The sequence below is a fragment of the Lasioglossum baleicum genome, chromosome 3, assembly GCF_051020765.1.
Source record: "Lasioglossum baleicum chromosome 3, iyLasBale1, whole genome shotgun sequence".
NCBI lineage: Eukaryota > Metazoa > Arthropoda > Insecta > Hymenoptera > Halictidae > Lasioglossum > Lasioglossum baleicum.
Genome location: NC_134931.1, coordinates 12201653 through 12229478, shown reverse-complemented (window position 1 = coordinate 12229478; position 27826 = coordinate 12201653). Strand labels below are relative to the sequence as shown.

The following is a 27826-nucleotide window of genomic DNA, read 5'->3' as shown; positions in this document are numbered from 1 at the left end:
GTGTTTTTCCTCAAGTTGCAAAAGAAAATATGTAGACAATTGTCTATATCAATATTCCCCCCACTCTTTTTCCCAAGAATTTAAAAATACTATTGTATTATTTCCGACTTGTTCAAACGATTAAGGAGAGAAATAAATATACGTAGCTTCTGTATCTTTTAATGAATACAGACAATTTTCATTTCGCATAAATATCCGCAGTCTAGCTATAATAAATTAAAAAAAGCAATGAAATATTTCAAAGCTAATTTATTGTGGAATGCTCGAAAGTAATTTGAAATCGAGCATCTCGATATACAAAATTCGATACAGTCGCGTTTCATTTTGTTTCCCTTGTCGACGTACATCCTCGCACCATATTATAATAATACTATAGTAATTTGACACCTTGGTATATGATGATTTATACGAACTACAGCCCCGCATTCACCTAAATTGATCGCCTGCAGCATGTACTTGCTTTATATCCTCTATATCGGTGAGTTCTCCCCGAAATTCAGCGATTCACCCTCACATAACCAAAATAACTGCACGTTATTTTGTTATAGTAATGCTGATGATTGAGAACCTTGATTGCGGAAGGTATCATAAGATCCCAATTAGTGCAGTAAGTCCAACAACCTTTTTCCGGCCACTCATTTACTGGATTAATATTTTCGTATATCTTACGCTCCAAATCATATATTCAATTAACCTTCAGCAATTTTATGCAGGGATGTTTATGCAATTTTCAGTTTTCGTAGACAAATTTTAAGAAAGTGCTACCAAATAAAATACTATTTTCATTGGTAATTAGCATTTGCAGATCCAAAATAAATAAAAATCGTATAAAATTCTGCTGAATTTTTAATACTCCAGCATTTTTTGAAAATTTTCATAAGGCACAAATGCATAAAGATCCGCAGTCTAGTTATTACAAAACCAGAGCCATATCTCTAGGCTGCAAGAAAAACGAAAATATGATAAAAAATTTGCATAAATGTCTGTCTTATATCATGAGGTCGTAAAAGTGATTTTATGTTAACTTCGTTTCTGAATTTTGTGGTTCTTTTGTTTTGTTAGAATCAGAGGGAGGTGCGTTACGTGAATGGAGAGAATAATGGGGGTCACACTTGTCGCAATAGTGATAAGAAAACTCCGGAACAAAAAAGTAGCAGCCTTGCACAGAAAGCTGCGCAGGAAGCCAAAGCAGCCTCAGATGCTCAGAACATCGCTGGACAGCAGGCCGCGCATCAAGTATACTTATTTCCATGCCATGCGATAGTTTTTTAGGAGCTAGTTATTAGGTATTATTCGCAAAAAAGACTGCATAATTAAAAACAGAAAACATTAATGGTATTCATAAATTTTGTACCTTATATCTATTTACATCTGTCTCGTTTAATAATTAATAATTAATAATCTGATATAGAGCGAACTATTCTCTTTGCGGCAAACGTTTTAACTTTTGCAAAATCGAAACGAACGTAGTGGATCTTCAAACAGGAAACTATAAGAAATGCGAGTTAATTATTTATTCAATTCAAACGTTTTGTGTTTCTTGTATGTATGAATTATTAAGTCTGAATAGATTTAATCTGTGTAATAAATATGGTTTTCCCACAAAGTGATTCCTTGTGAGTATCCTAGATGGTTTTCACAGTGATTACTGTTACGCAACAAATCGTTACACTATAATTCTCACGTTACGATCAATTAACGACAACAATTCTTTACTTCACGAGAATAATTTTGAATTTGTGTTAACGATAGAAAAGTTTTCTCAAAATGAGAAAAAATTAAAAGCTTTGATGTCAATTTTATAATGTTAATTTTTTTTTATAAATGTTCTGTGAAAATTACCGAAGAACGATTTGATGTTCAGGTGAAGACACAACTAGCCGAAAAAGCAGTGCAGGCTGCGAAAGCTGTGGACGAAGTGCTCTCGCGTAAAAAGCTATTGGTGACGGAGTTGCAAGAAGAGGTAAAGGAAGCTCAATCGGTCGTGCAAGAAGAGTCCTCATCCTTAGAGCGCGAACAAACGAATGTCAACGCTGCCGTGCAAGCAGCGCACCAATCTCAAGACCAGGTAACGTGCTCGATAAAACACTATGGAATAGTCCCTAACACGTAGGCTGCGTAATTTTAACATTTGCAATTTACTAACAAATAATTGTAGGATATTATCATCAACAAATTTTCTGCCCAGGAATCAAACGATTAATAAATGCGTTTTAGTTTGATAAAAAATGAAAGAGGGATTTGCATAAAATTTTGTGACCTAATAACAAACTAAATGCATTGCAAACACGATCCAAAGTACAATGAATTGACCGCAGATTTGATATATCTGCAGCTTATGTAAATGTGTAGAACACAACAAAAAACCCGCCTCACCAAGGATTAGTAACTTTCGAACTACGTTTGCAACTTAGTAGGACTCATAATTGCAGAGGCAAATTTTTCTCTTAGAGTAGAATTGATGAACATTGAAATTTGTGTAAGAAATTGTTACGTAACTGTACACAAAGGACAAAGGTTCATGAAAGATTCATAAGGATCGAAATTGACCCTATTAAGTAGAAAATTCTTGTCATAATCAGACTGGGGATCTTTATAAAAGAAAATGTAACCCAGCGACAATGCGTTTCCATTATTAGAAGTTCTATGTCGTTTCGAAGAACCTGAAAAATCATTTGAAATTTTATGAATCCATTTTCTTTCTCATAGATGCAGTAAAGCGTTTGGTTTTCTTTCTGTTCACATCCTGACATTATAAAATTGGTAAAATATTATCCCAGGATCTGTTATGCAACTATTTCTCAAGTCTCGGGAGACCGACCCGCTGTAAACGCATAAAATCCGCAGTCTGATCCCAACATTCTATCAAAGCGCCTCGAATTTCTTTCACTCTGTGTTCCCATAATAGATCGATCAAGATCGTTGATCTCCCGATCGCGTATTGAGAAAGTTCCGGCGTGAATCATTGTATTATTGGCGCACGTAATATATAACCTTACGGGTTCCGCGAAACAATTTCTCGGATTATTGATTCGCACGCGTCGATCACATAGCTGTGTTCTGTTTCCATGGGTGCGAGTGCAGTTAAAGACGCTGACACACGCGGTGCAAACGGCCAAAGCGAATGCAGCGAACGCGCAGGCGGCCGCAAGCGGTGCTCAAAAAACCATGCGGGAGAAAGAGGAATTGTTGGACGCGGCAAGGAGGCGGGTCGAAGAATTGTCGAATCAGTTGAAAGTCGCTAAACAAGAACTCACTAACACGAACCGGGCCGCTGCCAAAGCGAACGCCGCCGCTACCGAGGCGAAAGTCAATGCTAACAGGAACAAAAGGCGACTGGAGAACTTCAGGAGGATGAGAGTCATGAAACGGTAATTAACTTTACGTCGTTGTTCCAGGAACAGAATCACACAACAGCGAAATTGGTCTAGGCTAGATGACATGCCTCCAATGACCCTAGAAATAACCAATTTTTGGAAAAGTAATTTAAGGCGGTAGACTCGTTTCCAGGATTGCAAGGGTGCGGAATTCGCGTTCTCATTTCTCGATAATACAAAAATGGGGGTTGTCAGTAGTCAAAAACGCTAGATAAAAGATCGAACTAGGGCGCTATCGCTCTCAAAAGTCCTATTTTGTCGTTTACGAGGCGTAATTTGCATTATTCGGCAGCATGTAGCTATGAACATAGCTACCGATTAATATGTTTCCGAGTAATGCAAATTACGCTGCCGAATATAATGCAAATCATTGCCCCGCATACACAATCGACGTGCTTCAATGACATAATTTAACCTTTTGAAGACTCGAAGCTATTTTGACTCCAGTTACGTACGAAACGGGGCGAATTTATTGAACACATTGAATTATAGTACTTTTCATTGGTGCTTCAAAGGAGACGGTTAATCTTGGATAAAAAGTTCATCCAAGTAAAAGAAGGACTTGCAAAGAATGTTCATGGTCGCGAAAGGATTAAGGAGTTCCGAAGAAAGTTAGACGTGACAAAGAACTTTCTTCGCGAATCTCACGGACGTTGGAAGTTTAGCATTCGGTAGCTGTGTCATTGTTCTTCCGGAACAGCAATATGTGTCTATCTACACGGGATCTTGCATTGTGAACCTTTCATAGGCAGCTCTACAGGGTTATCCACTTAAGACGGAACCATTCAAAGCGAGGACAAACGCGAATGGCAGCGTGTGACCTCTACAAACATTGCCACGCGCGTCGAGCTTGCAACTTTTCATACTTGCCAACTGCCTGCGACAGGATACGATGCCAAACGTGGATTCTGACAGATCTTTTTAACGTCAACCCGGTTCACCTGGTTCATTATCACCCGATCTATAGCGTGCTTAGGCTAGTTTCTAACAGAAAAATTAGCCTAGCCGTCCGGTGATGTGTCTGTTATCATTAGACTATGGATCTTGCATTTATGGCATATTGAGGTTTATAAACTCCTAGAAAACGTCTATATTAACTGGAATTAGCAGTATTTTGATCTTATTGTGATCTAGTCTGGATTTCTTATATTGATCGTCAAAAATTCTTTTATTAGACTGTGGATCTTTAGGCATTTATGGCATATTGAGATTTGTAAGCTACTAGAAAACGTCTATATTAACTGGAATTAGCAGTATTTTGATCTTATTGTGATCTAGTCTGGATTTCTTATATTGATCGTCAAAAATTCTTTTATTAGACTGCAGATCTTTGGCATTTATGGCATATTGAAATTTGTAAACTACTAGGAAACGTCTATATTAACTGGAGTTAGCAGTATTTTTATCTTATTGTGATCTAGTCTGGATTTCTGATATTGAACGTTAAAAATTCCCTTTTCTCTTTCTAATCTATCTTTTTGTTATTAGTGCCGACTATGCCAAGAAATAATAGTAATTGACGTCTAATAATATTGAAAAATAATAGTAATTATAGTGATTGCTAGGAAATGTTTTCCCAACTAGAATGGGTCAGAACGTAACACAAATCAGATACCAACGTAATCAAATAATTATTCGAAGCTATTACCGAACTTGATTTCGCAACTTTGTGTGAATATCGAAGATATGACTTCGCATAAACGTAATAGTGTCACGTTGTTACTGATTCCGTATATTTTCGCGCACACGGCTTATACGAATTATGAATAGTCAAGTTATGCAGATGCTCGTGTCTTCTGCTTGGAAATAAGCATTGTTTGCTTGGAAATGACTGGCAAAAGTTAGCTTTAGTTCGGATGACAGTCAAGTTCTCAACAAAAAGTAGCATGTTTTTTTCAGTGAACTCTTTTTACGCGGTAGATTGCATGCATCGAACTGTATAGATAGTGAACGAGTGCCTACAAACATGCGAGAACAATGGAAAACAATAACAAGCATAAACAAATATGCCAAGGTCTACTTCATCGATTATTTGTTGCAACGATGATAGAGCTACCCGATTCTTTCTTTTGGACTTATTGCAAAAAGAACTGTTCTTGAATATTTCTGAAATGATGCATACATTTTAGTAAGATTGATCTTTATGAACGTGAAGTCTCTTAACGATCCACAATTAGTTAATTTCATTTACTTTCACTTACTTTTTAAAACTAGTGGATTATCCTGGTAGGCTTTTGAATTAAATAGTTCCCATAAGGCTCAAGGTTCATATTTATGTATGTCTCGTCGTTCTCGCAACCAGTCAATCACTTTCAATTATACTGTCGCCAGAGGTACGTAAAGTAGTAACGCGATAGTTAATAAATGGAACAGAGAAACCGCTTGTAAATTGAAAACTATTTCAAGTGACATTCAACTAAAATGATCACTATATATATTGATCACCTATAAAACTATCACATTACAATTTAGCTAATGAAAGTCTATATCTTTGATTATTATAGTTATCTTACTCTTCTTTTTACAGATGCGTACACGATCAAAAATGAACGACGACCAATGGTACTAGAAAGGCGTACAGAAATATGAAATATTGCATGTAATAGTTATTAATTAGATATAAATTTACACTGCAACCGCGATACTTTTTTGATATGATGAACGATTGTCGGATTGGAGATCGAGGATGCGAGATTCGATAAATATACAATATATATATACGAGAAATAAATCAACGACTTTTCTATTGTAAAACTCTTACTCCGAGAATGAAAAATGTAATAAAAATAATTGTTTTCATGGATAAATTGTATACAAGATACAGTTGATTGATTTTCAGAAGCTTTTCCTAGTCGACACTTTAATCTCTCCGCTGCGCTGTCCCGGAAAGCGCTCTTACGTCAATGATCTTTTATCATTAATACGTTTTAGTCACGTTCGCTGACATTTACATTGAAATCGTGACTTACCCCTCCAAACGTGTGGTCACGCTTCAACAAATCAGGACCTTTCTAGAGCAAAAGCGCTATGACGCATTTGCCCAGTGACTACATATACGAAAGTCATGCGCTGCACGTATTTTGACCTATTGAATTAAACACCACAGAGCTGTGTTTGTCCTAATGGCCGAAAGTATGGAATGAAGTCTCGGTTAATGAAGCAGAAAAATATTCATCTAGCTTCATGTAAACATCTATTAAAGCTGACCGCAAACTGGCCGTGTGCTTATTAATTACGAAAGTTTCGTTAGATACTTGAGAAATACAGAACTCTTCCTTTAACATTTTGTGTGCGAAGGGGTATTGTGGAAAATGATACGGAAATATAATTAGAAAATAAAAGCAGAAAGATGAGAATCTGATAAATGGAAATGCTGTAAGTGCATAAAATTCAGAGTGATTAGATGCATTTCCATTAAGATAAAACTGGACATTTTCGAGTATTAAAGGGAGGCAGAATGTTATCGAACATGTTTTATTTATGTACCGGTTCGCCAACATTGTTATGGTAGTTTTGAGCCCACGCTGGAAAATCCATCTCGCCATCTCGCTCCTTCTGAATGAATGTCTCGTTCATTGGCCTAGGATTCAGAGTCCGCCGTTATCTTAATAGCCATCGCGCCCCTCCCACGGAGAGCGCACACTGTGAACGTGTATGTTCTTTCTGAAATTCGCGAGAGATTGCTGTGTATGTAAACAGACGTTGTGTCCGCACACTCGTGCGCAAGAAACGCGGGTCAATAGTCGCAGTTCGTGACTGTCTTGGGCGAGACTGGACAATGGCAAGAAAATAATACTATTTCTTGCTTTCGACGAAAAATAAAATTATTTAATGAAATAAAACAACTGAATTAAAAGATGGTTCAAATTGAACTGCTTTGAGCAGCTCTCGTATCTACACACTCCATAATATTGGTTGTGTAATAAATTCCCGCGTTTTTCGTATCTTATTTTTTCCCGCAATTTTGTGTTTTGTTAGGTAAAGTATATATACGTATATGCATTCGAAAGTCTTTTTCTTGCACTACAGACCTATCTGATTCAATTTTTCGAATTAATTAAATTTAATAAATTTTCAGGCTTTTTTTCAATGGAATTTCCAGGAACCAGAAAAATTAATTTTCGACATCTGCTCGACAACTCGCTCAAGTTGTGTGGCACCCAAGCTCCAAGTTTTTGAGTAAAAACCATCTTTATTCCATGGACTTTACTCAAAAACTTTCTAAAAATAAAATAGAAAAAACCCGGGAATTTATTACATAATCCAATACATAGGAACATGTAAATAGAAGTACTGCTATTATTATTTACAACTCTAAATACATATATGCCGCTCTGTTCCAATGAAGTGAAGATATGGCCGTAGATTTAACCCTGAGTTGTTCCCGTAGTCTCGTAGCTTTGAAAAGAGCTGATTTCTTAAGAATCCGTGAATACATTATTTCAACTTATCGTAATAGCTTTTCAAACATTGCATTTGCATCTGCAAGAGGTCCGGTTCCTTCTTGGACCAGAGAATCATATGTTTAAACGTCCTCTCCATCACACATTTATCGAAACACGAGTCTTTGTCGGAACACGTTCGCAAACTGTCTACATTTCTGTCGTTCCCTTGCTCGATACCGTCATCTATGTTCGTACACGTGGACAACCAGTTCTCTACTTCATCGACGGTCAGATCTCCTTTCGTTATCATCCGAGCACTGTCTTCGACAACGCAATCTTTCGTTTCTACCGAATTACACGTCGAAAACCTCGAGTCAATGTCCGAAATACGTCTCAGTATTTCGCTCCGCGATTGTTTGATACTTGACGACGTAACACACGTCCAAGCATCATGAAGAATATCCATGCAATCTTTCAGGTCATAATCAGCATTAAACCGATCGACACTGTCAAAACTGAACGCCCGTTGCAGCATCTTACAGCGAAACTTCTTTTTCATAGTTCCAATCACCCCTTCATTCATAGCCTGTCCAATCGACATTGCGTCCGACTTCAGGTACACAACGGAGAACATATCATCCTGCAGACTTTCCTTCGGCAAACAATGAGCTTCCGAGTTCTCCATGACTAGAAGCACCGGCCCGTGTTTCCCAGTTTCCGATTGGTGCTTGTTCACCGAACTTTTAAAGCTGTTCTCGAACCAATCCGCAAAAACGTCTCCATCCAACTGTCCATTCTTTTGCGACTTGTACACGACAGACAGATGATCCTTGCAGTGTTTCAACTCTGTCAGTCTGTCACGTTTGTTGATGAAAAGTATAGGCAGCTTGTGGGTGCCGGTAGCATTGACACAGAATCCGACGGTGATTTTGTCCTTCCTGTTCCGTTCGTTGACCTCCTTGCCCCCGACATTGACCATCAACCGTTCAGGCAGTAATCTCCACCTTAACTCGGTTTCCTGCATATTGTACAAGCTGTCAGGTTCAATGCCACGTTCACGGATCATCATCTTCAAATTCCAAACGGACATTTCGGGAGCGTCGTTGTCGCTCTGATTGGGCAGGTAAAACATGTGGTAGCGTTGTTTGAACTGCCACAGCCAACCCTCGCTACCCCTGAAGTCCGACGAAACCCCTATCTCTTTGTTAATTTCGATCGCCTTCTCCCGAAGGATCTTGTTCGTGATCTTGTCCGATATCTGCTCCAGAATCCAGGCATACAGGCGAACTTCCAACACCTTATGCTTCACCGATCTTATTTTCTTCTGCTCTTTGAACTCTTCCTGTTCCGCGAGCCGTAAATCTTGATCGCCCTCCGCTTGATCCGCCACACCGTGCTCACGTGCAACTTCTACTTGACAGCCACTTCTCTTATCGGTACACCATTTTCCAATACCTTCACAAGCTCCAATTGTTGTCTCATGCTGAGACAGTTTTTCCTGTTTGAACGTACAGCTGACATGTTTGCTCTCTCTCTCTGTCGCCGTGACTGTTACTGTTTTAGCAAAGCTGTACCGCTGCGTTTTCGTGTCACTGCACTTTCTACGATAGCCACGAGAGGGCTAACGGGATAATCATTTTGTGATTGCCTCTTATGTTGGGTTTGTTAAATGGGTTGTTACGGGTTCAGTAGTTGACGCGGCATAAGCTTTCCGCTTCTTTGAATTTAAAATAAACTGTTGTGTTTTGCGACAGCCTCCACAAAAGGGAGAATCAGTTTCTATATGTACGAATGTACATAGCGACGTTGAAATTTTTGCAATGAAAAGTTTGTTCAAGTTTTAATTGAATATGTACTTCTTTCTCCTCCAGTTCAAACGATTCAAATAATCCGCCATTTTTGACGGACAATGGCGCCCTCCGTTGCTCGTAAATGAAAGCAGCAAGAACTATGAGAATAGTTGGTATGAACGGGGGATCGAATGCAATAATTTTGAACATTTATTGCATAAATGATGTTGAATTGTAACTAAAAAAGTACCTTTTCATGCCATAATAATGAAACAGCTTAGAATCCAGACGAAGTAAAATTCTTTTTTTCTTGGAGCTGTTGGTCGAGATTTCTTGATTTCTTGATATAATTTCGAATTTCCCAGGAAGCCCCTTTGTGGATCTATCATAAAGTTCGATCTTCCACCTTTAATTTAAGCCCTCAAACATTTGGAAATTCCTACGGGAATACATTTTGAAATTGAGTCGTAGAATCCCCTTAAAATCGTGTGAAATGAATTTTCTTCGATCTTTAACATGATCATAGGTCTCGTTAATTTAAAGAATAGTAAATGCGCAATTAACAAATATAAAACGAATAATTGCCATTGAATGTTTTCCGCAATCTCCATTACAAAGCCCGTATTTCCGGAGATGTTCGATTAAAATAATCTTTTCGTGTCTACAATTATATCCATGACTTTTAGTTAATGCACGAGTAAAATTATTCTTACGCGAGTAAAAGCGAATCGAAACCGCGAGACGGTGTAAACGATGTAGATGATTACACACGTAGAACTCCTTTTACGAGGATCGACACGTGGTTATTATTTTTCGGTTATATAATAAAAGGTCTGGAAAGGAGAGGAATGTAGATAGTCCATGAATATGCCATAGCTTGGATATTAGATGTGTAAAGACACTTCCTGATCAAATCACCCCTTCACTTAAGGTGTAACAACTAAATCAGTGGTCTTCAAACTTTACCGACTGGAGCCCCTAAGATTATAATTCAGATTAACAATCATCGAGAAAACATGGATATTGTACGCAATTTGTGTAGAAGATTAAACGAATATCATTACGCAATTGCAAGGAACAACCCCCTACTCGCCTAATTCGGAGAAAGACGAATTCCTCGCAGTCCGACGAAGACATACAGAGGTGTGTGAACGAGATTCAGCCGACATAGTGATCGCGAAAGCGCAGCTCGTTGGCACACATTGGATTCCAGGTTTGCACGTTCTAAAAATTGAAAAAAATCAGATCCGTATGCTCGTTATTAGATCTGTGTGTATCCTAAAATGAGGTCATGCGTGGGTGAACGAACTTGATGAGCCTGGAGAAGGGGAGAGAAATCTACAAACGGGAAATCAGAGTAGCTCGTCTCCTATTTGCGTAACACCGGTGAGTTAAAATGCATCATCGGAATACATACATTTCTCTCTCGCATGCGCCCCGACGCGACGCCGACGGGTCGTGTTCGAGTCGCATCGAACGATCACAATGCATTTGTCAGAGCGAGTAATCAGCCACTATTGTTGCCGGCATCGCGTGCTAAACAAAGGATGATGTAAAGCAAACTGGTAATTTCGACTCTCATAATTAACAAAAAAAAAAGAAAAAAGAAAATAAACAACGACAGAGCCGAGCAATAATTTTACGGATTTTATTGCTCGCCAGCTTTACAGGCAAAGCGAAGAAGGCTGCGTTTGACAGATCGAACGCGTCCATCTTCTCACATGTTTTATCTCCCCGTTCATCACAGTTCGTTCAATTGTACTACGTACTTCCTGGTTTCACTGGATCGTGGCAATCCTTCGCCAAATCGGGAATACCTAGACTTCTTTCCTGAATCTTTTTGCTTGTACGACTCCAAGAATACAAACGATTTACTGTTTACCCTTGTCCGGAGCGAACATCGCTTCCGGACTTCCGGTTCGTGTTCCGGAATTCGCTACCGTTTTAGAAACGGAACCGTTCACCGCAACTATTTCGTCGCTCGAAACACAGATTGGACAATAGGAAAAGTTCCCAAGAGACTGTTGCTCTGCTTAAAGCGGACATAGTAATTCCATTTTACGAGGGACACACATAAATTACGTTGTTTAGCGACTGGAATCTTCGCGGTTATTTCTCTAGTACAAATTTCGTTTCAAGATGCGGGGAGATACTAAAACGCGAGGAATGGAAAATAAAATTGAAATACATTGAACACAACATCAACTTGCCAACCGTCTCGGGAGCATTTCGCCACGATGGCAAAGGTGTCGATGACGAAAACGATCTCATTATACTCCGCGAGCAACGCAACGCCCGTATTACACACTGAGGGAATCGCTCGGTTTAATAGCATCGTTCAATCTGTGCTCGCCAACGATTTTGCAATGCAATTAGGCAGGGCCATGGGAAACACCGGTTCAATAGTTTTAATTAATTATCAGCGCTTTTAATAATCATACTGTTCAGTGCTCGTAAATAACGACGCAAACTGATGCCAGCCGCGTGTTCAATAGCATTTACATTAGAGCAATACAACTTTGAATTAGGTTTATGCATTTATGATAAACACGAGTAGGTGCAATTTCAACCAGCAGACTGATCGGAAGAATTTGAAAACGTTAGAGTATTATTTTTAATTTCGTGAAAGCGTTAAAGGAAGAAAAAAATTTTATTTGACTCTTATTTCTACAATTATACTACTATATGTATAAAAATAACATGAAGTACCTAGTATTACTTTATTTTTTTAAATAAAAAATTAATGTTTCCCTTTCGTATATAAATCAAAAGTATTAGAATAATTTTTGTTTAAGATATAGTAAACATTACTGAAAAACCTAACTCTCCGAAACAAAGCAATTTTTCGTTTTCGATTACAGAAAATGCTCAGAAACTGTGATATACCAGAGGATAATAAAATAATGATTTTATCGTGCTACAGCATAAAAAATTAATTCATCAATTTGTTACTACAAATTTCTTGTGTCCGGTAAATGGTATCAAAACTTCGGATTAAAACTTCGTTAATATTTCTTTTGCTTTTTAACGAGATCGTCTAGAAAAATTTGACGGTACAGAAAAAATAAAATACAGAAGATACAGCAAAATAAATTACAGAATGCCTTCAAATTAATAAAAAATCTTCCAACTCGTCACTAAATATTCGGTAAATGGTACCTTTACCCAAGTAGCTCAATCATTCCTCTGCAGTCTCAAATTCTGCTTTCTTATGGAATCGTTCTTATACTTGTGGACATGTCAGTTAGTACAAAAAGTCCGTTTATTTGCAAAAAATTCGCGTTTTTTGTCGTTGAGCAAAAAAAAAATAGTTTGAGAAGATCGACGAACAGTTTCGAAACTGGTTAAATGGTAATCACACGGTAGCAGGATAATTCTAGAAAAACTGCAGATATAGATGCTCGAGTTTCGTAACTTGCTACGCGTGCTGCATCAGATTCTGCGCCGGTTTACGAGATCGTGATACCTTTATGGCACGATCACGAGCTCCGGACAAGTATTAATTTTCCAGTGTGCCGATGATACTATCAATAACCTGCTACCAGTCTCTCCGACTTATTATAAAATACAGAACCTGTGGATTTCGTTCTTCTTTTGCTGAACACACTCGAATCGTATCATTGTGTTCATAAATTTTACAAGTCATATTATTTTATGCACGTTTAAACGCGAAAGAGCACATGTTCTGCACTCAACACGAGCAATAATAATTTAAATACCCCATTAACGGATTTAATGTGTTCAGCACATTATCGAACATTTGCAAATTATGCAGACAATTTTTATTGTCGATCCATTCGTGGTCCAGCCACTGCAGAGTGGGTAGACTCCTTTTTCCAGGATTGCAAGGGTGCGGGATTCGCCTTCTCATTTCTCGATAATACAAACACGGGATTTTCCACTAGTCAAAAACGCTAGATAAAAGATCGATCTAGGGCGCTATCTCCCTCAAAACTCCTATTTTTTCGTTTACGAGGCGTAATTGTCACTATTCGGCAGCATTTTGCCAAACAAATTGCCGAATAATGCAAATTACGCCTCGTAAACGAAAAAGGAGTTTTGAGGGAGATAGCGCCCTAGATCAATCTTTTATCTAGCGTTTTTGACTACTGAAAACCCCGTGTTTGTATTATCGAGAAATGAGATGGCGAATCCCCCACCCTTGCAATCCTGGAAACGAGTCTACCGCCTTAAGCGAAAGTTCAATTGACAAATTAAAATTATCGAACGCGTTTCCTTCGTGGATGCGACTAATGAATAAGGACAAGAATAACGGTAATAATGCACCTTCGTCGAGAAGTTACGTTGTTGACTGACCATGGATCACCTAACCACCGTGTTATGTTACCAATAGCTGGATCACCCTGCCCGAATGATTGAGTACTTAGTTTACGAGCCATTGCACAATCAAATGTGCGTATCACATTCGGGAACCGCCTCCGACACTAAAATCACGTGGGAAATTTTCACCTAAGGAAGAATTTCACGCTCCTGCCTTGTAAATCATTAACAATTGAGTACCACAACTCTGCTGCAGGGGGACTTGATATTTTTCTTTCTCTTTTGGAATCCCAAGCATTCCACTTTATATTTTATTCTTTCGAAAATCTAGTTATAAATCTTTGCGAGACTTCCAATTAATATTGTTAGCAATAAGCTGCAAAGTTTATAGACGCATCCAGCACGGAATTCGGTAAAATTTTATGTGGAAATCTCCTAATCTTACAAGCATACATATTTGCTTTGCTGGCAGATCAATAAAATCCGTTCCAGGAGAATGTTCATATAAATTCAGTTTTTATACTTGTACGTTAGTTTTGTACTTACATAAACATTATATACATATATTGTCTAGTTATTACCTATAGAATATAAATAACTTGATTACGTTGTTTATTTCGGAGAAATTGATTTTATTTGTCACTCATAACTGAACTAACCATTTTGTGCGTTTACAGGAAAGAAACAGGTTGAGTGAAACTTGATATATTATTTTATTTGGGGTGACAAAATCATTAATGTAAGAAGTGACAAGCTTCCACAAAAATGGTTAGGAAAAATACAAAGCAGTAAAAATATTAGAAGAATTAAGAAATATGCATTATTATACTATTTTGAACCTGTTGAGTCTACGGAAAAAGGAAATAATTTTCTGTTTCACTCCAGTTGAGCTATTAAGTTATTTTGTGTAGAGATCCACAGTCGGTTAATGTCAATATTTTCCAAACGATGATGAAGGGACGATCGATTCTCAGTTCCCTTGAGATCTAGAATCTCGAGGACAATCGAGAGACCACCGTTAAAAACGATCGATTGTTATTGACCGATAGCATCCTGTGATCCGTTGAAAGTTCTCACAGTCGCAGACGCAAGAAAGACGTAATTTAGGAAAAAGAGAAGACTGGAGAGAGAAGATGCAGAACTATCTTAGCCCAGCAGTGAAAGTGTTTTGAGCTCGAATCACGTGCTTCAGTTTCCTCAGGTATATCACCAGGTGAACTCTTACCGAGGGGTTCAGTATCGTCTTCACCATCCTTCAACTTCCTGACTCGGTTTCTATGTTTCAAATCACTGTCAATTAATGCATTAATTAAATCAAATCCACGTGTGCCTCAACCACTGTCCAATAGAAAATTTTTCTTTTATTTTTAGCGATCAGTTTCGTGTCTTGTGTTGATCGTGCGATTTTCGAAAAATGAAATGAACCAGTGAGTGCATGTTCAGGAGTTCAATGACGCTCTCTTCCATTGGTTTGTATTCGTACTTTTTATACTTTTCAGTGCTATTTCATTTAAATGACGGTGACAGATTTGCCAACAATTATAAATATTGTACATACTTTTTGATAAGTTAAAAACCGCTTCAAATAACGCTGCGAATTGAAATATTTACTCACTACTGTATAGAAACGTTCTACGTTCATTAGAAAGAAGCTTTTTCAAGCTGCGCAACGTGCGAACCAAGAATTTCTGACATAGAGCGTGTACTCCGTTCGAACAATAAACAAATTCTCCACTCTAAGTATGTTATGGAGGTGAAAAAAAAGTAAGATCGTTACACTATGACACACATTCATTATGGTTCTGTTACGTCTACACAATGCTGCGGCGTTCTCTCGTTCATTTCGAGTTCAAACACAATGACAGTAATTAAGTAACAGCACCGCAGGGCACATTTTAACACAATCGGACAAACTTTTTTCGTACTTTATTAGTTACGTAAGGGAGCATCTAAGATCATCATTCACGCACGATCCTCTTCCGGCTCATTTTGTAACAGATTGCCCCGATAAAACGTTGTAAAATAAGAAACGTACAATGTTTAACCGAGTTTTTGTTTTTGAAAAATGACAATTTTCATAAATTTCCGTTAACTATTAACACTATAGACTTAACAAGTTCGCATGATAGCGACGGCTCGAATATTTGCCATCTTTACCTGATCTATTGGGAAGTAAAAGGCATCCTTTCTTCACGTTTCTAGTTCCGGATGATTAGCTATCCGGTTATATAAAGCTTTCGTTCGACACGATCGCCGATCGAGTAAACTTCTTCACAATTTTTATAATGTCCTTACATAATCTAGTAATAAAGATATATAACATATAATGAGTACTGTGCTAATAAATGGGTATGACAGCATGTCTAATCTAGCAAAGGTCTATACAATTTTTCTACCGTTCTTGCATAAACCAGCAGCGAAGAAATTTTATATATGAATTAATATATATATATATATGAATTAATACAAACAATACATATCATACTAATAATTTAGAACGACTTGAATGGACACACGCTTTCGAAAGGATGTTTGAAACATGTTTATAATTGCCAATCAATGCGACGATTTTTGTTTAGTTTGTACAATGTGTGTGTTTAATAAAATGAATACGTTTGTACGCGCGAGTTTCACGGGCAAGGTTAGCCGTTTTAAAAGAAGTGTGATGATATTTAATTCAATGCTAATCCAGAGTACGTTACATCCTACGGAAGAGTGTCACAACGTGTAGCAACATGAAAGAACTATACAGTTGGTCGAATTAATATTCGGACGCTCTAAAAAAGACGATAACTTTTTTAATATTGTATTATTCGATAGGAAATTTTTTGGGAAGCTAGAGCAAGTAGTTTACTACAGGATCTGACAAAAATTTGTTTCAAAATTAGCAATTGATCGAAATTTTAGAAAAAATACTAAAAGTTGCATTTTACAACTTGTTCATGTGGGCCTATATCGAAAATTTAGAAAGTACGTTTTGTAGGTCTGTGTGAATTATATGCACTGTAAAAGTTTCATCGAAATCGGTTGATGCGGGAAAAAAAACGACAGGCATTGAAAGATGTAAGAATTCTTAGATTTATTGCAGTTAGAGGCCGAAAATCGAGAAAATCTGCAATTTTTACCATCTTTAAACGTTTGTAGCTCATTGCACCGTCGACGCGTCGACCGATTTTCACGAAATTTTCAGAATATGTTTAATTGACACAGATCTACAAACCATATTTTTTACATTTTCAATATAGGCTCACATAAAAAAGTTGTACAATGCAATTTTTAGTATTTTTTCTACAGTTCCGATCAATTGCAATTTTTGAAAAAATTTCGTTTCACATCCTGTAGTAAACTAATTGCTATAGCTTCCCAAAAAAGTTCAAATGGTATAGTACAGTATTAAAAAAGTTGTCGTCTTTTTTAGAGCGTCCGAATATTAATTCGAGTAACTGTAACTACTAGGGATGTGCGAGAACCCGAAAATGTAGCGATCTCGGTGGATTCTCGATTACGTCGAGATTCCCGAAAATGTTCCAGATTCTCGAAACATTCGGGATTCTCGAAATTATCGAGATTCCCGAAAGTGTTGGGATTAAAAAAAGAAGATTCAATGAATAAATTTTATAATGTGATTTTCGCAAACGCCTCAAATATAGGAAATCTCATACCAAGTAATCGAGTACTGAAAACCCTCAAATTTTCTATGTAGAATTCCGATAATTTCGAAAATCCCGAAGCCCTTGAGAATCTCGAACATTTTTCGGTTTGGATCTCGAAAAAAATTCTCGTCTCGATCCGACTCGACATTTTCGGGATCTCGCACACCTCTAATAACTGCGGATCTTTAAGCAAACATAAATGTTTATAAGTGGATGTGGATCCACAAGGATTGCATAAGCAAAATAAAAACTGTTTGTATTAATCGATTTCGTCTGTTCACGATTTTAATAAATTGTGTTCACATCCCCTATGCTCTGTGTCGTGTTGAACGCTCTCTACACTAATGGAAGTTGTGTTACGAAAGTTCCTTTGCAAAATCCCGCCGCGCTATATGGAGTATCGTCGATTGTATTGAATCAAGGAGGAAGATTCACGTCGGCTCGCTTAAAGTAAATGGAACAGAGGCTCACCTACCGCAGAGGGGGGATTGCGACAGGCTTGCTCGGGGGATGTAATTAGAACAAGGCTGTGGGACTGCACGAAGCGAGTGTTCCAATAACAAATACCGGATACAGGAACGTTCGTTACCCGGTGGAGTGACTCAGACACATTTCTGATCGACAGCTAAATCTTAGCCGGTTGATCTACCTACACAGAAAGGTATACATATAGTCGCATGATTGGCTCGCGACTAGGATGGCTCTCGGAAATTAATACGAGGATCCTGAAACCTCCACTCTATGCGATTCTGAGAGATTCAAGATTCCCACATACTTGGGAGGCCAGCGTTTGCTAACTTTGTGGGTGCTCTGACACGCATGAGAACGCTGATTATGTCCAGAAACGTAGTATTAGGTTTAACAATGAAACGGTTGAATGATAACTACCTCTTCTTGTAAGAAAATGATCGTACGCTTTACACTTGCAATCATCTTGTTCATCTTTTAGGACTAAACCGAGATTGCGCGAGTTCGGTGTTAGCTGGATCTTTATGCAGAGCTTTACAAATTACCTCATGAGAGACGGAATGAGAGGATAATTTGTTTCACAATCTAACAACTTTCTTATAGTAGAAATAAAATTAAAATGTCGATAGTGTGTTTGTTAATATGAATATTTTCTTGTATTTTACAAAATGAATACCACAAATGCATAAAGATGCGCAGTCTAGCTTTAATATCTAACAAAAGGTGTTGGTGCAGCGAAATGATTAATGGCGGATTAATATTGCATTACTATAACCGTGTACATTTATACGTAAAAAAAAAATTGATAAATCGATAAATATTGCAACAGCAGCTGGGAAAACATGACCTTCCATTCCCTGGAGGAGGATTAAAGGTAGCATAATCTTCCTTCATCCTCTTTTCTAAGTTTGTTTATAAAAATCTGTTCACTGTGCATATTTTAGAAAGACGGATGAGCAGAAGGAATGTTTCGAAACACGTCGGTGTAGATCAACAGACCTGCTGTTATAATGAAGAAAATTGAAAACGGATGTTGGTCTTGTTTAGCATTGATCGCTATATTACTGGCAACATACGTCAATGCAGAAAAGGTGAAACATCAGGCTACACGTCAAGCTTGTACGATAATTAAAGGCGACACAAAGTATCGATATGTAATAGGCGATAAAAGCAGTTATGTCGTAAAGATATGCATAAACGTTCGCAGGGTTGTTCTGTACAACTACTTTACAGTGATTTGTATTATACAGACGAATTTTCTTTTTCGAAATATTTTCAGCAAAAACGACAGATATTCAGGGAACAAGTCCTGCCAGCGTTAGGGGGTAAAATTCCGGAAGAAGCATTCAGAACCGATCGTTTAGCGTTAAATCGGTTAAACAAAGAAGGTATTACTGTGCCCGACGGTGTGCTTTTGGACGCTAGACATGTCCAGAAACATACGCAACATGTTCAAACCATGCCTGAATCGATAAAGGTATTTAACACCACGTCATTTTATTCTGTAATAACTATAGACAGCGGATTTCATGCATTTATGACAAAAATGGGAAGATGTAATTTAAAACAGCAACAACATTAGTAGAATTTAAAAATACTGTTTGTTGCAATTCCGATGGAAAATTTTATTTTTCATGAAGATCCGCTGTCTAGTAATATCGTTAAAAAATGATGCATCTTTTTTATAAATGCATAAAGGGTATTATGAATACGTGATTCAACGATTGCAGAACCGATTATAAAATGGGAATTTCATTGTTAAAGGTATATTTGAGACCGGATGGTCGATACGTGCCACCGGAAGGACGATTCCAGTACAATCATGCGAAAACGATCGACACGACATACGTTATTCGTACTCCACACTCGCAATCCAACGGCCACAGCCACAACCATAAGCGTCCTAACAACTTTGGCAGCAATAAACATCGAGACTACCCGAAATTACAAACTTATAGTTTCAGACAATTATCACCCATAATGGTACCTACGGCGCCTGGAATCTACACACCCATCGTAACGCCTTTAGTGCTTCCTGGCAATACCGATTTATTAGACGAAGCCTATCTACCTAGTTGGGACATTCAGTATGACTGGGACACCGTTTACGAGCCACTGGATGATTACTTTGTCAACAATATTGCACTTTTTAATTCGCATCAGGTACGGTTTTGACTTTATCATTACGATACTCCAATAGATAATTGAAACTTTAAATGCAAACATCGATTTATATCTTTCCCTTTTATATTCCATAAAAATGGTATAGATTATAATAATAGTTGTGAAATTTTTAAAAATTGAATTATTCGGAATGGTCTTCGACAAGGATATCTTTGTCCAATTTTTAACCCTTCGCACTCCGAATTATTTTTCAATTTTGTTGCTACCAATTGCCTACTATCTTAAATGTTTTATTTGAAGTTCACTTCAAAAGACAGTTCCTAGACTGCTACTTATTTGAAACAATTTTGTTTACTAATTACCAGACTGCGTATCTTTATGCATTTATGAAGAAATTGGTTGGGCGAAATATAAAGCAGTGACAGATTTAAAAAATTCAAGAATGTTGTAATGTTGCTTTTAATTTAACAAAATCGTTAAGGGATGCAATCAATGTTTATGTTATTCTTGCTGTCACAATCAATGCAAAAAATTTTTATTTTATTAAATATAGCTCTCAAACCGCGTTGTAATTTATATTTGCTTTTAACTAAAAAGTAAGAGAATTAAATAAATAAAGGAATAGCCAAATACGTATGAACACCCGTTTTATTTACATTTTTCACACTCGACAAAGGAGTGCAAAGGGTTAATGTAAAATTAAAAATGCGTGGAGTGGAAGTGTCGACCGCGATAAGCATCCGTGGAAAATGCAAGGTTGTGTAGCGGCTACGAAAGAATATTAAATGATACGCCTGTGTGTCTTAATGGCCGCGAGTGGAAGACCACAGGCCGTGCAAGAAAAACGCGTGTCGACACACGAGACTCCAGTTTGCCTGGTCCGTTTGCGCGGACCGCAATTTTCTAGGATTACCGACTGTGAGAAAAGATAGGTCGTCCAGTCCTGCTGTTCTCAGGACGCGAATGAAAGTGTGCCCGGGAGTGCACTTGCTACTGCACGCTCGCCTGCACTCGCAGTATGCAGATCGCACGCAGAACACCGATAGAAGTGTTCTGCGCCGCTACGCCTTTTCCTTTCTTCGCGGAATTCATCCGAGAGGCCCCGTGAGCATCTGTCACGCCGGTAACAGTGCTGCATGACGCAACTTGCATCACCTCGCGTGCTCCCGCCGATGCATCAAAAATATTACATGCCGTCGGACAGTCCTCTCGGGTTATTTTTATTTTGATTTCTCTTTCTCCTTGAGCGAACACAATGCGAGTTTCTCTGACCGAGAAATTCGGTCGTTCACCCATTTACATCATAAGGGACAATAAAAAATTACGTCCTTATGAATTTTCTTTTGTTACGCGACCAGACAACGGCTAAGCATAAGCACACGCGACAAAAATTAGTACATTAACAAAGAAATAGTAGAACTGCACGATCTAAGAAACAGCACAGACCCGAGGCTTATTCTTAGATTAAGTTGCTGTGTTAAGCTTTACTGTAATTGTATTAGTGGCATGATGTGCTTGATGTTATATAGCTGCTGAGTGATTAATATGTAAAGAGAATGTTGTATATTAAAGATATTTATAAAATGCTGCATTATTTATGTGCAGATTATAACCGATTATCAAGGATTCCTGAACAAGTTCCACGAACGATCATCGAGGCACATTCATGCTCATCCAATCAAATCAAATCAAAACACTTATCCAAGAATTAGGAAACAAGAATCGAGGAACATCGGTACTCATTCGAAGGCAACAGCTTATCAGAATGTTCGATTTAATGTTGACAGTACAATTTCTCGATATACTAATCTTACTACCATTCCGGAAACTAATTTTTCGTGTAATGGCAGAAGGGGTTTGGTTGCCGATGTTGAAACTTATTGCCAGGTGATTTCATCAATATACACTATATTAAAATGTAATAGATTATAATAGTGCAGGCATGTCCAGAAGTTGCTCGATCGGAGGCATTCTCAAGTAATACCCGTGGAATACCCCCACTTCCCCGTGCCGCGCGTCTCGCTCCCCGTGGCGGCCGTAGTTGCTCCGAGCACTACGATCACTACGGGGAGCGAGACGCGCGGCACGGGGAAGTGGGGGTATTCCACGGGTATTACTTGAGAATGCCTCCGATCGAGCAACTTCTGGACATGCCTCATATAGTGTATAAAGCACTGAAATGTTCGATTAATTTTAGGTCTTTTACAATTGCTCCGGTTGGTCGAAAACCGCAACCCTGTGTCCGGCAGGTACAGCGTTCAGTGAAGTGAAAAAACGTTGTGAATGGTGGAGTACGGTACAATGTAAACGACAAGATCAATAAATTATATGTTCAAATGTACTAAACAGCTGTACAGATGGTAACAGTAGGTAAATCGATGCATCTAAATTAATTAGTCGGTTTGATTTAAATAATAACTTAATTTACTGAGTAACTATAAAATGTTTAAACCAACATGAATAGTAAATGATGGTCTAAAGTCTAAAGTGATTTGTAACTATTATACTCCAATGGTGTCATTTTACAATTTCAGAATAATATATTGATCTTAACCTTAACACATTGTTTGCGGACGGTTTTTTCATTAATCCACCCCGTAAAGCGGGCAATTTTTTCATATTCGTGCTTACAGTCGCGGAACCATTAATAAGAATATGAACATGTCTCACAATGACTGGCGCCTAATTTTTACTGTACAACGCGTTTTAGGCGTCTCCCGCTCTCTACCAACAGTATGCAAAAGACGCGTTTAAGCGTCTCCCGCAAGCAATGTGTTAATATTTTTTGATGAACCGATTTTCAATTTTGCCGGGAAAAGTTATTCCAGTCACGCGCATTTACAAAGGCATGAACCAAATATCATAATATTCTCAATACTTTTGACACATTCTAAAAAATGTATTACAAGTATCCTCAAATATTTTATTTTTAAAAAAATATACAGAGTTTGTACGCAGCATAACTTAATAATCGTTGTCGTTTCACTGTATATGTATGTATGTATAATTCCCCGATTATACGTAGTGTATGTGTCATGATGCCCATGTGATTTTATTTTAAATTCTCATAAGAACCGTATACTGGGTGTGACCGGATGGGTGGTACAACCGAGCAAGGGGAAAACAAGGAATAACATTTTTTTGTATGACGCTTCGTTTTCAAGAAAATCGAGTTTGAAGTTCCGCCAGATTCACGTGCTTTAGTATATGCACAAAGTAGAATTGGTTGATCATGGTCAGACGCGTCAGACGCGTCAGACGAATACTATACAATAGCACGTGTGTATTCGCTGCATTTTCAAACTCGATTCTCTCGAAAACTCAGCGTCAAACAAAAAAAATGTTATTCCTTTTTTTCGACTTATTTTTACATGTAGTATCACCCCCTGCTCGGTGGTACCATCCGTCCGGCCATACCTTGTATAGTATAGCTGTAATTGCCTTCAAATGTATTAGTAAGTTTGGACACAACATACTGAGCACATAATTTTAAGCACATACATTAAGCAAATACATAAGATTAATAAATAACGTGTCAGATAAAATTCATTTGCAAGCAAGCCGCGCGAAATGTATGAAAATTTTATTCGACTTTCAGCTTCTCGACAATTACTTAATAAATTCTTTTTGTACATTTTCGTCTGTGAATAGTTAGTGTTCCAAAAATATGGAACCGCGTTGCATCTATCTCGAGAACACTGACAAACAACAATTCAATAGTTCATGGTAAAAGTAGATCTCACATTTTCGAACGGAAGTTAACGAATTTAAAGCACAACGATCCTCATGTTCTTCGGCGGCTCCTCCTCCTTCTTCTTCTTTGGCAAATAAGGATTCTTCTCTGGGTCCAAATTTAAGCTGGAATCAATAAATAAATGACAAAGGATTCGATACTTAATAACATCTTTGTGTTTAAAAATTCATTATTATTGAAACGTTTTAAAAATAATGATGATAATATTAGTAATAATAGCAACAGCATACCTGTACAACGCTATAGCCTCGGCACACTTCACGTTGTACCACCAATCACAAGAGAATTCTCTTTGACTGAAAATAGTCCCATTAGGGCAAAGGAAGGACGCACCCTGATGACCTTCGCGGCCATCATGGCAGATGTGATAAGCCTGCGAAGTAAGCATACAATATTTATTCTTATCATATTTCATTTAAGCAAATTTGATATTCTATCGATATAATATCGATTCATGATACAAAAGGTAGGTTTTTTCACTTGAAGAAATCAAGGTGACCTTGAAATTTCGGGAACTCCTTCGCGAACATAAAACGTATTCACATCGAAATATTTCCTTCTGCATATATCACACACATTTTGTCACATTATTAGAATATTATTATTTGTATTATCTGTATAATATCATCTTCTAAAAATCTGAGCTAAAGGGACATTGATCGATTTCAAGAACATTCTGCAGTACTAGAGATTTCTATTATTTATTCTTCATCACAACCAAATTGTTTAATTGCATATTGTAAGCACCGACGAGATTATCTCGTCGGTGTTGTAAGTGCATCGTTGAACTGCAGGAGAGAACTGTATCCAGGGAAACGTTCACCTACATTATCGACTGGACACGTTCCTTACTCACTGTAGACAACACTGATGTTTGCACTGTGAATTTTATGCATCTACTGGATGTTTAATTAAATTTGTTTTCTCTAGAACATAATAGAACTCCTAACAGAAAAAAACAAATCTTCTCTCGTCCCCAATTATTACAAACTGCTTCACAAAAATCTGTAATCTAATACAATAATAACAATCGCAAAAATCAAATTCGTTTCATAATTCCAATTAATTCGCAACACTAAGTATGTGTACGTTTTACTAACAGTTTTCATCAATCCTATTCTGCCAGCGTGATCAATTAAGATCTCAATGAGATTGTGGTATTTAATCAATGGCCGACGTTTCTCCAACTTCATACAAGAACGACGTCTGAGAGAAAAATAGCAGTCGCGTGATCCGACATAATTTTCCCGATGAGCGTAATCTCTTGTCGAACCCTTGCTAGAGTTTACATAAATAATTGATAAAGCTAATTAGAACGAAGCGGATTACCTGGCAACCGGTTTCCACGTTCGCGTACATTCCTGGTGCGAATGGAACGTAGGCGCAGGAAAAACTTGTCCGCGGTACAGTGTGATACAAAGGAAAGTCCACACCGGGAATACCGGGGATTTTACTAAAGTCTTGCTTTTCTTTTGGTTTCTCGATGGGCTTTACGACGATCGGACGTTCGAATTTCGAGTATGGTTGATCGTACTTTGAGTAAGGTTGCTCGTCTCTTGTGTAGGGTTGTTCGTATTTTACCAATGGTTGTTCGTCTTTCGCGTAGGGTTGAACGTATTTTGCGTACGGTTGTTCGTCTCTCGCGTAGGGTTGAACGTAGGGTTGATTCTGTTTTGCGTATGGTTGATCGTGTTTCGTGTATGGTTGATCGTAATTTCGATAGTCATTGTGACCATAATCGTCGACCACTATTGGATACTGAAAGAAACAAATGAGCGGTTATTCGACAGAAAATTCTTGACACAAACTTAAAGAAAAAACTAAAATGAAGGTGTTGTTTATTTTTACTCGTATTTTAGAAATTTGCATATGCCATAAGCTCGTAGAGATTCGCACTCTAATTGCGACTGAACGACAGATATGGAAGAACCTGTATGCATGAATACATATAATTCCTTCGTACGAAAGGAATTTGAAACATATACAAGCTGCTTCATTTAAGGTGGTTAGTTAAAATGAATTTGCACAAAAAGGACCCAACTAAAATATATTGTGAAAGTGAAAAGAATTAGAGAAAAATATTACTTTACAGATTTCAATATTACTGTACATCCTCTAAAATATTTAGAAAAGTGAAACACTGAAGGAAAGTTGTCGAAATCTTTACATCGTTAAATCATAAAAAACGAACTAACTTAAAATAACTTAAAAATATGTTCTGTTTTACTTCTTTTAATTATGCTCTAAATAATTTGTAGAATAATTTGTAAAAATTACGTAGACATTCTGCTTACAAACGCAATATTACAAGCCAGTATGAAGTAAATAAAAAGTTCACTGTAGTATAAAGTGAATAAGGAATTCTCTGTAGTATGATCTGAATAAGGAATATTTTGCAGGATGAAGTAAACAAGTAATTACTGAAGTATGAAGCGAATAAGAAGTTTCCAACAAATCGACTTGAAATGCTTAGGTATACCGTGATACTTGCATATATTATTCTGAGACCAGATATTTCGCATATTTAATACTGCCTTCGTTTAACGGCAATGTTACATCTAAGTTAAGGAATAGAAAGGAAGTGAATGTCCGATACAAAATTGTTCGAAGCAAATCACACGTGAAAACACTGTGGAAAATCTATGTACAATAGGTTCGATTTGTTGACATTATTCGTTGCACTGCATTCAGTACATTTTTTATATATCAACCAATGATATCGAAATTGATGCGTCTCGAAATCAAATATCTTTATTCTAATATTTTTGAGGGTAATATGATTTTTTATTTAAATAGTACTGTTGGAACATAATATTACAAAAAATCACACTGCATTGCACACTCTGATAGTTTTTTAAAGCGACAGAACCGTCTGAATTTTTATTATTAGGGGTCTATTGTTACTGAAATAATAAGCAACGTACATTTGATGTCAAGAAATTTGACAACGGAGAAAATGTTAATTACTCTTAAGAGTCTATTGTTAAAATATTAAAATCTTCACTGAAAAAACAAGGAAGCAACGTAATTTTCGATTAAATTTCGGATCGAGTGACTCACGATGAAGAAATTAGTAAATGAAAAGGCTGACGTTATGATGTTAAGGTAGAGCACTAATTAGATTTAATGCCACGACGTTACGTAGAACTATGTTAACAACGTTAGATGATAGGCTCGTTACCTGAAGAGGCGTAGTGTAGGCTATCACCAAGAAGATGGCCATCAGCAGTATAGCAAAGTTGCAACAGTGCCCCGACATGTCTGCACCGTAGGTAATAATAAACGAAACTAGACCAGTTTTCAATGCGCAGCCGGGTTTCAACTCTCCAACTGTTCAAAAGATTATGTCACAGCGTGAGAGAGAAAGTTGTGCCGGGACATAAGTCGAGCAAGGACTATTCCGATTTGATGTGTACGGGGTTTAATTGCATCGTGGAACACTTTCTTACATAACCCCAAGAATCTGTTGTTGCACCGACCTTTTTTTCGCACCTTTTTTTGCATGAATGCCAATGTTAACGCAATGGAAAAACGTTACTGAATCATTTCCGCTGCGGACATTGATAGACATTCGAACTATGCCGGCAATCATGGCTGTGGTCCGAGTGAAACGTCTAAACAACTTTAAATGGTCACTCACTTTCTGTTGCATCCATTTACATGAGAATTATATCGAATTAATAAAAAATTGCCCATTACAGAAATAGTATTTTATACGTAAAATTGCACAATTGGGTGACTTTACAATCACTGGACATTTCGAAATGATTTTATTAATTTTTATAATTTTACAAAAATATGACTAAAAGAAATTAAATAACTTGTTAAGGTATATGATATACAAGAGAGAGAGAGAGGGTTGTAGAACAAGGGAAGTGTGCATCGTCTTTTACGGGATTGAAAATAATCAAACGCATTTGGTTACATATTTTAATCGATAGTAATAAAAACTATACAACAGGATTGTTGTTATACATATTTTTCTGTCGTCAGA

At 37.4% G+C, this 27826-nt stretch overlaps 3 protein-coding genes across 10 annotated transcripts; 2 read left to right on the top strand and 1 right to left on the bottom strand.

Annotated features, from left to right (window-relative positions):
• Positions 1-194: 194 nt before the first annotated feature.
• LOC143207481 (uncharacterized) lies at positions 195-6044 on the top strand. The gene is made up of 6 exons (XM_076421018.1): positions 195-478; positions 549-607; positions 1063-1236; positions 1865-2068; positions 3085-3371; positions 5905-6044. Exons 1-6 carry the CDS (start codon positions 451-453, stop codon positions 5924-5926), a joined length of 774 nt encoding a protein of 257 aa, XP_076277133.1. The 5' UTR covers positions 195-450; the 3' UTR covers positions 5927-6044.
• Positions 6045-13675: 7631 nt separating this feature from the next.
• LOC143207480 (uncharacterized) lies at positions 13676-23221 on the top strand. 8 transcript variants are annotated; one of them, XM_076421013.1, is made up of 8 exons: positions 13676-15034; positions 15205-15302; positions 18787-18828; positions 18899-19045; positions 19234-19431; positions 19719-20117; positions 21684-21965; positions 22276-23221. In XM_076421013.1, the coding sequence occupies exons 4-8, from the start codon at positions 18965-18967 to the stop codon at positions 22399-22401; spliced, it is 1086 nt and encodes a 361-aa protein (XP_076277128.1). In that variant the 5' UTR covers positions 13676-15034; positions 15205-15302; positions 18787-18828; positions 18899-18964; the 3' UTR covers positions 22402-23221. The 8 variants fall into 8 exon arrangements, with proteins under 8 accessions (XP_076277128.1, XP_076277126.1, XP_076277131.1 ...); XM_076421011.1 differs by having other exon boundaries at positions 18784-18828; XM_076421016.1 differs by lacking the exon at positions 13676-15034 and having other exon boundaries at positions 15043-15302; positions 18903-19045.
• Positions 23222-23646: 425 nt separating this feature from the next.
• Positions 23647-27184, bottom strand: LOC143207484 (uncharacterized). Its single transcript, XM_076421019.1, has 4 exons — positions 27014-27184; positions 25162-25590; positions 24063-24205; positions 23647-23936 (listed from the first exon to the last, which is right to left on the bottom strand). The coding sequence occupies exons 1-4, from the start codon at positions 27089-27091 to the stop codon at positions 23846-23848; spliced, it is 741 nt and encodes a 246-aa protein (XP_076277134.1). The 5' UTR covers positions 27092-27184; the 3' UTR covers positions 23647-23845.
• Between the last annotated feature and the right edge of the window lie 642 nt (positions 27185-27826).